The sequence below is a fragment of the Hesperophylax consimilis genome, chromosome 8 (assembly GCF_061612785.1).
Source record: "Hesperophylax consimilis isolate HC1 chromosome 8, BYU_Hcon_1.0, whole genome shotgun sequence".
NCBI lineage: Eukaryota > Metazoa > Arthropoda > Insecta > Trichoptera > Limnephilidae > Hesperophylax > Hesperophylax consimilis.
In genome coordinates this window covers 15,777,663-15,788,116 of record NC_142843.1, presented here as the reverse complement: position 1 = coordinate 15,788,116, position 10,454 = coordinate 15,777,663, and the positions used below count along the sequence as shown (strand labels likewise).

The 10,454-nt window shown below is 37.1% G+C and overlaps 1 protein-coding gene across 1 annotated transcript; it reads right to left on the bottom strand.

Moving 5' to 3' along the window:
* Positions 1-414: 414 nt before the first annotated feature.
* On the bottom strand, positions 415-10,229 carry LOC149421617 (glutathione S-transferase LANCL1-like). The gene is made up of 7 exons (XM_089634458.1): positions 9,966-10,229; positions 9,706-9,888; positions 9,489-9,628; positions 8,322-8,463; positions 3,839-4,153; positions 1,501-1,647; positions 415-877 (listed from the first exon to the last, which is right to left on the bottom strand). Exons 1-7 carry the CDS (start codon positions 10,173-10,175, stop codon positions 695-697), a joined length of 1,320 nt encoding a protein of 439 aa, XP_089490584.1. The 5' UTR covers positions 10,176-10,229; the 3' UTR covers positions 415-694.
* Positions 10,230-10,454: the final 225 nt, after the last annotated feature.

The window sequence follows — 10,454 nt, the reverse complement described above, 5'->3', positions numbered from 1 at the left end:
GCAATAAATACGGCGCGCCAGCCTTCAGCTCTCTCTCTCTCTCTCTGCCTTGGACCACCACCAGCTACTCTACTCCAGCTCTTCCTGACTGGATCTCAACTTGGATCTTCTTTGACTTGGCTTCCCCCTGGATTCCTGCCTCTGCCTGCCTCCTCCCGCACCGAGGATAAAGCAGATTCCGGCCCCAAACTGAGCAAGGATAAAAGTAGATTCCTTTACCGACCCGAGCAAGGGTAAAGCAGATTTGTACCCGGACCTAGCGGCTAGCTACGGACTGACCAGCCCCCTATCATACAGTCCGTGTAAAAGACCTAGCTGGTCGATTACATAACTGATTAGTGATAACACACTAAAGTTGATGTATAATTATATTTTATTTCTAAAAAGCCAAACCATAAAAAACATACAACTGTAAATTATTATACTGTTTTTTGTTTATTTGCAACAAAAACTTCGTAAACATAATAGGTAGGTTAAACTAGAAAGATGAATATAATTAACAGATATTATTTTTTACATTCTTTTTGTTTTGAATAAGAAGTGTCTAGAAGTTAGTTTTTTTGAAAGTAAGTAGATAATATGTATGTTTTTTTTATTTTACCAGATAATTTGTGTTTTTTTTTTATTTATTTTCAAAGTGGTTGTCGATCTAGACACTAATCAGAAGCAAGTAAAGAGTTTGCAGACTGCCATTCTAGACGCTGTAAGCGGGAAACTTGGCCGTCTGATGGTGCAGCATGTCGTTGAGAAAGTAAAGACGCCCCGCCAGGCCCTCGAACAGCGAGGCCGGGCGGTCGGGGGCGTGCTGCTCCGTGCCTTCCCGCTCATCCATGCACCACTCTGCAAACCGAGCGGCGCGGTACAACCACTGCGGGTCCTATAAAACAGATACCAACAGAATTAGATTTTTTAAACATTATTGTTCCAACTGCTCACAACCGCCTAGGACCAATGGCATCCCCAGTTGGAGTTTGTTGTGAGGCTGAAGGTAGTGTGAATGGGAAGAGGGAGGTGGGGAAGTACCTGGCTATTCAGATCTGGTCACCAAACATGGCTTTTTAAAATTATTTTTTCAGAATTTGAAATGGCTTAAACTATGTTTAGTGACCAGATATGTTCCAGGTACTTCCCAAACATCCTCTTCCCCATCTCCTTCCCCCTCTTCGGTCTCACAACATTCCCCCATTGCCGTAGACCCACTGGCTCTGGGCAGTTAAGACTATGGTGCGATATTGCAATGCTAAAAGCGCGATGTGAAGATGGTATCAGTTGTAGTATATGCAGTCAAATAATTAATGGAGCATTTCACCAGAACCACTACGAATATCGATTTCATATAAATAGATTTTAGAGGCCATTGTCTCTTCATATTATGATATTTTCATTTTTAAAAACCAACTTGTCTATACAGCCATAATATTTTTGTATTGAACCCGCAACCTCCCATTTTAACAACAAGCGAACATGCGTCACAACATAAGGGGAACTAGTACTACCTACCCTAGTGGCCTGATACAAGTGTAAGAAGGTGTAGGCATTGCCTGCCACGCCGTGGCAGATGCTGTAGCCTTTGGTGCACAGCCCACGCTCCCATACCACACGGCCGCATTGCAACGCTCCCTGCAAGTGGCGCTCCTCTCCGTACACCTGCACAATGCACACATAGAACTTTTCAACATCCACAATGTTCAGCACCAGTCCACAATTATTATATATGAGCACTTTGTTTTATGCATGGAATAAACTTCCACAACATGTCATCGATGCTACTAATATAAACAAAATTAAAGCTCAATTTGATTCTAAAATTTAAAATAAAGGTGGAAACACATTATTAAAACCCGACGCGACCCGATGAAACGCGAAGCGTGTTGAGTCGAATCAAATGTATTGTTTTCTTATGACTAGAATCACACTATGAACATCCGACGCGACGCCATGTCGGATGTTCATAGTGTGATTCTGGTCATAAGAAAACAATACATTTGATTCGACTCAACACGCATCGCATTTCATCGGGTCGCGTCGGATGTTCATAGTGTGTTTCCACCTTTACTCAATTATCGTTAAACTTATTGTGAAATCAGATACAAGTGCGTCAGCAGAATGATGCCTGGTCATTAAATAATAATTATTGAAAATGACAATCAAGTGAAAATCAAAGAAAAAAAGGTATACCATTGCAAAACAGAGTAGAATCACTTTATCCGTAATAATAATATTAATATTATAATAGTAATATTATTCATAATCTCGGGTCAAAGTTAGCCAAAGTAATAAATACGGTCCAACTGACTTGTTAACCCCCTATCCTAACCTAACCTAACCTATCATAACCTATCCTATCCTAACCTATAATAACCTAACCTATCATAACTCAACCTAAGCTATAATAACCCAACTTAATTTAAATTTACTTTATAAATTAAAGGCAAATTGAAATATAATTTTCACTTGTTTTATTACTTTATCCAAGTCTTTGAAGATATTATATAAAATTGCTAGTTAATGTGATTAATTCTATGTCAATTATCACTTTGTCTAAATTGGGTAGACATCTAACAACAATAAAAACTATATACATGCATTAAAGGTAAAGCCTAAGGAGATAACATAATACTGAAACTATAAAAATATATAATGCAGTTATAAATTGCTTGTTATTGAATACAAACTGACCGGTCAGTGGCTGACTTGGTATCGTGTTTGGGTCCCACCCAGGCGTAGTGTGTTCAATTCCTCGGCTGGCTAAGTCCTCCATCACAACACAAGTAGCATTTTTCGCTTATTGTGATGGTAGTAGGAGATTTTCAAATATTGTCTGGGTTAGTCGTAACCCGGGAATGTTTGTCCGAGTTCCTCGGCCGCCCCTTCAAATTCGGGTAGTATCATTGGAGTAAATTCGTAACAATACGAATTATTCCCGTGTAAATCGAATTTTCGCAACTGATTACCACCTCGGTCGGCCCTTTAAATTCAGTCATTTAAAGTAAAATCGTAATAATACCACACATTTCCGCATAAATCTAATTTTCGCAGCCAATTACTGTCGTGGTGGGAGTGGTAAAAGATGCATTAAAGTTCCATTTTTTATCAATCAAAGTTAAGTTTGAAGGTTGAACATGATTGATATTTGTTTTACAGGATAATCCCCAAGCTGTAATACCTACTTACTACATACATATTATACAGCCCTGACGAAGCTACGGTTGTAGCGAAACCTGGCCAGCATTAACTATAAAAATAAAAGTGGTGTCTACTAAGGTATTGTTTTATTTTAAATAATAATTAAGTTTATGTAGAAACACATCACTTAAGCCCTGTCGTTTCGGCAAGAGTAAATTAGGACAATTTAGGTACCACCGCTACGGTAACCATTCTTTGGATAACCAACACCTCTGCCATAGGTCACCCCAAGTGGTTCGCTATCTTTAGTGACTTGGCAGGGGTACCCGGGTGCATGAGGTGAGGTTTGTCAAGGTCTTGGTGGTGGATGTTTCCGCCCACAAACAGCATGGTAGGCCGGATCAGTAGAGGCTGGTTGAGGGAGGCTCTTCGACCTCACCAGCTGGACTCTCTCCATCCATGTGCCTTGCACCGCAGTGCGAGGGATGGATTCATCCTTCACTCCTGTTCACACTGACCCTTAGATTCCTATCCACCCCTCATACCATTTTCCTTCCCAGAACTTCCTTTCCTTTCAAAAAAACACCCTCCACGAGGGTTCTCCTGAGGGAAATTATTTTTCTAAGGGCCTCCTGAGTAGAGTAAATGTAAAAAATAAATAAACGATAGAATGATTTTAAAAAGACATCAAAAAGTGGGTGTTGAGTAATACCTGGTGCGCGAGAAGCAATGGCTGCACAAGTCCTGGCGCCCCGTGGCACCACTGCACCAAGCGGTCTCCATTCGAACCCAGTGACGACTGCAGATTGCCCCCGGGGAACCGCTGGGCCAATAGCCAGTCCAGGGTGCCCATCAGCTCTGGGGGGGAGGGGTCCCCGGCCTGCAGCAGCAGGTGAAGAATGCCTGCCGTGCCGTGGGCAGCCCCGAGGTAGGCTGAGTCGTGCCAGCGGTACAGAAGAGGGCAGTCCTTTGCTACGCCCTCTCTCAAAGCACGGGTCCGACCAGATTCCAGAATTAACTGTACCACCTTAGCAAAACAATAAAGCGCCCTTTAGGTTATTCCAATACATAATTATTGAGAATATGTCAGAGATTGAGATGTATATAAAAATATAGATTTGGGACTATTGATATAGATCTATTGTTAAAATTATGTAATTCTACTAAAAGCTACTTATATTTTGTGATTGATAAGTTGAATATGTCAACAACATCTTTATAATCATTGCTCAAATTCTGTATTCGGCGATGGGACTATACAATTGTGATGCAGAGTGGTCACAATAATATGGTAGGTACGTATTGCCCTGATGTTGGTTTGCAAGGTATATGGAAAGAAATCAAGTAAATTCTGTATTCGGCGATGGGACTATACAATTGTGATGCGGAGTGGTCACAATAATATGGTAGGTACGTATTGCTCTGATGTTGGTTTGCAAGGTATATGGAAAGAAATCAAGTAAATTCTGTATTCGGCGATGGGACTATACAATTGTGATGCGGAGTGGTCACAATAATATGGTAGGTACGTATTGCCCTGATGTTGGTTTGCAAGGTATATGGAAAGAAATCAAGTAAAATAGTTCAGAGCTGTCAATTATTGAATTTATATTAAAAAAAGTTAAGGTTAAACGCGATGTTCGTTATAATCAACGTGTGCATGGATGGCGTTAATTTAATTATTTTATCAAAATACGCTTTTTGCAAGTTATGGTTTACAATATTAAGACAATTTTTTTATTTGCGTCTGTACATACGCAATATGAATATGAAAAATTGATTTGCTATAAAAACTCAATTCTTTCAACAGAGGCATACAAATAAAATATTCGATTGAATCACCGATACTACATTGTATTTGTATGCCTTTCTCGAATGAGTTGAGTTTTTATTCGAACAAAACTATTTATTCATATATTGCGTATGTACAGGTGCAAAAAAAATCATCAAGCACAACTTGCAAAAAGCATATTTTAATAAAATAATTAAATTAACGCCATCTATGAACATGTAGATTATAACGAAGATCGTGTTTAATCTTAAGTCATTAACTATTCTACGTTACTAACTATGGTAGTTTCCCAATTTTTTTTACTGTTAATTTATATCTATTTACTGTTTTATTTGGGGAGGGAGATATTTCATGTATTGATAAGTATTTACACTATTCTTCTCTAAATAGTATAAAACAAGGTCGCTTTCCGCGTATGACTGTTAGTGCGCTTAGTTCTTCTAAACTAAGCAACGGATTTTGATAGGGTTTTCATTATCTTTTAGAGAATTTCTTCGGGAAGGTTTATATATAAATACATGCATATTATAATTATAGAAAGTAGAGAAAAGTCAATGTTTTGTAATCAAGTCAATTCTACCAAGAAAGGCATACAAAAACAATATTTTATTGATGATTCAATCTATTATTGTATTTGTACGCCTTTCTTGAACAAACTGAGTTTTCTGCATACAAAATTATTTATTCATATTCCGTATGGACATGCGCAAACAAATAATTCATCTTAATATTTTGAAGCATAATTTGCAAAAAGTGTTTTTTTTTCATAAAATAATTAAATTAGCGCCATCTATGAACGCATAGATTATAAGGTATGTTCCGTTTACCGTAAAATCAAAATTCTCATCATTCACCGTCAATTAGACTGGGCGTCATTGATGTAAACATTGACAATTTATATTGACTTGACTGGACTTTTTTCAGGGTGGCAAATGAACAATTTTATTTTATTGATACATGATTTAGAGAGTACATGTGGTTTTTTGTGATATTTCACACTCCATGCTAGGAATGACCCTGTGGTGGGTGAATTTTACAGTTTGCGGACTTAGAATCTATACATTACTATAATATAAAAAAGAAAAATGATGTATAGCTAGTTTGGGTTGAAAGAAGAGGATGGAGAAGTTAGAGAATTATAAAAAGAAGAAAAATTTGAGAAATTATTAGTAAATAGATCACACTAATTAATTATGTACATACTATACTGCTAAGTTAGGGAATAAGGATATATTATGTTTTGTCTGAAAGTGATTAGGTGATTGGCTTTTTGTTAATTAATAATAATAACAATAGTAAAGTTACATTCGATATTTTGAAATAAAAAAAAATAAATAAATCAGACAAATAATAAGAAAAATAAATTAGACAAAATAAAAATATATGGATAGGTACCTAAAATAAAAACAGTGGAGACAAAAAAAGGTAGCCAAAGAAAAAAATGCAGAAAAGAAGTGAAAATTGTTAAACACAAAAATGTATACAAGCAGCCGTTTATGGAGGATATTTGACCATCTCCAGAGGTCCATCAGGGGGGACTCCATCCAGGCAACCATGGCAGTGATGATTGTGTTATATGATTGGCGTAGTCTGTGCCATTAGCTTTCCATGTGGTGGCGGAGAAGCGCTCTGAAAGAGTGCACCCGTCCCTCTAGGAACATTTCCGTAGAGCTGCAGTATCTCGGTAGGCGGAATATATGGCGATAAGCATTATTGTAAGCGACTTTTAGTATATGCCATTGGGATGCAGTGTAATCGAGTTTCTTTAATGCGCTAAGTGACGGTGCTACAAGAACCATATCATCTGCGTAATTAATATTATTTACACATACTCCTAGAACATGGCAACCTACTTTTTAGTTATTAAGTCTTTGAATTAGTTCATCAGTGTATATATTGAAGAGCGGTGGAGACGCGCTTCCTTCTTGCCTTACACCACTTTTCAAATAAAATGGGTTGGAAAACTCGCCAGACCATTTCACCACATTTTTTTGATGCATGTGCCAAGTTTATGTATACATATCTTCAGAAACTGCGATTTTTCTAAGTTTTTCCCAGAGTTTATTGTGACAAAAATGATCAGAGGCTTTACTTAGATCTAGAAAGTAGGTATAGATTGGCGTTTTCCTTAGTTTATAATAGCTGATGGTTTATTTTAAGTAATATATTGCCATAGATGTTGACAGTGCAGATTTAAATCCAAACTGGTTATCCTCTGTCTCTAGATGGTCTGTTACGACCGTCGATAAAATATTTTCAAATAATCTCACCACGGCGGTCGAGAGTGAAATTGGTCGGTAGTTATTGATCACGGATGGATCAAGTTTTGTTGATTTAACTATGGGAATAATTACCCTCTTAATAATGTACCTATGATGAATCGCTTGTCCAGCATACTTAATGTGCTCAAAAACTATTGAGTCATGTCCTGTGGTTTTTCCTGATGCCATTTCTCTTACAGCTCTTTCTACCATATGAGGATAGTGGTAATATTACCTTCGGTTTAACTAAAATTTACATTTAGAGATTTTTCTTCTGCTTCTTCACCTGCCATAGAGAGGAAGTTACAAAATTCATTAGCGATATTTTCCTTTCCTCTTACTCCATTGACAGAGGAGGAGTTTTCATATTAGTTTTCAGTTCTGAAGAGATTTTTTGCCAGAATTTATAGAAATCTTTATTTATTATTTGAGGTGGCAATACTATTCACCAATAACTTATCTTTGTTGACATTTTTTCAGAGCTACGTTTGTTTCTGTTGGTAGAACCCATGTTTCCTGGAGCAGTATTATGTCATTAGTATTGCATAAATCTTTTATAAAGTGTTTGGTCCATCGAATCGACCTACAGTTCTGAGATACGATCCGTAGATAATTTTTATTTGTATGTGGATCCATTTTTAGAAGTTTTATTTTTTCTGTTCAGCGTGGAGATTGTTTTTTAAAAAATAAAGTTTCAGACTATGATACCTGGTGGCCAAATTTTCTCGTTAATAATTTCGCTGTTTTTTCCAATTTTAAAAGTGTATATTGTGGGAGATCAATAAGCCATTTATTTCATCGGGAGTTGATTCCAGATCGAATCGGGAGGCAATTATATACCTCTGTTTTGGAAGAACTTTTAATCCGGAGCTCTCGTTTTTTTCTTCTATTAAAATATGCGAGTTTTTTTCATTTTTTATAGGTAATTTCTTTCCAATCATTCGTAGTTTTTGATGTGTGATAAATAGGGCTTGTCTTCAGATATGTTTTATCTGTTGGAAGGCATTATTTGCTGTCATCGGATTGGTGGGCTTGGTTGAATTAAAATTGTTTGCGAAGTTATCGGTACATGGCATCGTTTATTATATTAATTAATTAAAAAATTATTCAATTAATGAAACGAAATATGAATTAAACAATACCGTGGTAATGTTCTTGGGTGAGATGATCTGCTGGCCTGTCTCCCGGTTGACGAAGAGCAGAGCAAATAGATATCCTGAGCGGCCGTACAGCAACTCATCCGGTGTGGAGGGATTCACGGCCAGCTGCATGAGGGCCTCCAACCTGATGAAGAGTATGTAGATGAACCCAAATAATACATTTCTTCTAGCCGGGTACGTCAACGATGGCAACTTTATTCTAATTTAAGGAAAGCGGTATTGGTAGGTAATAAACAAACCGCGAATGCTCTTTATGCTCCTTTTATACTAACTTTCACAGTTTTGCATTACTTAATGATTGACTGCTGAGCGATGATGGATGGAGGATGTCCAGTTAAAACTGTAGTTAACTAATTGCTGATTGTTATTGGAAAAGGCAAAATGAATATTAACCCTTTCCTTACGGTGCTAGATAATCCCTTAAGCTCCGGTGCTTTGTACTTGGTACACATTTAGGATTTAGTCATTTTTATGTTTGATAAAAATTAATATATTTTTTTAAAAGACAACATTCCCGGGTTACGAATAACCTGACAATATTTGAAAAACTCCTATTACCACCACAGTAAGCGGAAAATGTTGCTCGTGTTGTGATGGAGGACATAGCCAGCCGAGGAATTGAACACACCACGCCTGTGTGGGACCCAAACGTGATGTCAACTCAGCCACTGAAGTTTTAGATTTATTACTTATGTAAATCATTTTATTTGTGTTACATAATATGGACACACGGACATAAGTAAAATAATATGTATTAGCGCTTAAAACAAGAAGAAAACATTGGCCATGCATGATGCGTTCATAAGTCGATAAACTGCCAGCTACAACTGACAATTGCTCCGACTTTCTGACACAACTTTAAGAAATATAACAGTCAATTTTCCAGAGGCCTGAAGGGTTAATTCATTTTATCCAATACATAAATGTATTGCTGAGGAATGCTTAAAATATGAACTTTGTGCTTAGTATATTTACAGAGATGTTGAAATAATTATAGAGGTTTCAAATCAGTACAGTGCCGGCAAGGAATGATTAAGGCACACGATCAAAAATTTCAATAAATCTTCCAATTTAAATACTACAAATTGAATGCCTACACATAAAAAGAAAATAAAATTGAAATATCTTCCGAGCCACCCCCTGTCCCACCTGCGTAGGTAATCTGTGTGTGGCAGCCCCAGGTGATAAGTCAGGACGGTACCCAGCGCTAAGGGGCCCGCGGCCCCACACAGGAAGCTCGGGGCCTTATCACTCTTCCCTTTTCCTCCCTCCACGTAGCTTAAGGCCTCCTGCAATTAATACTCCATTACTACTTGTCACTTTAACCGATATTGGACCCATCTGCTTTAAGCCACAGTCAGTTTACCCGCAATGCATCATCCCTAGATGGATCTTGGCTGTATTTGGCTCGCTGGTATAAGAGAAGAGCGATGCCAGCTGAGCCGGTGTAAACACATCCACTAGAAAATATTTCCCGCTTTTCTTTCAGAAGATCCCCAGTTTTATTATTGATGTATGACTGTATTACGTTTCTAAAATCTGCGGAGATCTGTAACATAATAATTATTATCAACAGACTAATATTTCTTTTGATATTATATTCGTTCAAATAAACACAAACATTACATCGTTCAAATCTCTATTTAAATATGCCTTGGATATTGCGGTACCAAATTCTTCCATATGGTTTTCGAAATGTTTAGCCATTGTAATATCTGTACTTTTATTTAATGCCAAAATGATCTGTCCGTGTACGACAGAAAAAAATATATTTGTGCTTAAAATAACGCACACAAATATGCCGGCACAAACAAATCTGTGGAGAGGAAACGTCATAACAAACAATAAACAACAAACAAAAACAAGACAATATTATTTTTTTAATATAAGGCTAGAATATAAATTAATGCGAAATTTGTTAGGAGCCTACTCGGCGAATGATTTTCTAGTCACTCGTTAAAAATTGACACTACGATCGGCATGACTGACGTTCTGTGGTTTTGCGCAAATAAATTGATAACACAAAACTTGTGATTTTATTCCTTATAAACTTTATTATTGTTTATTATGGTCCAATCTCAGTCTAGTTTACATCAATTCTTTTAACCTTTTATT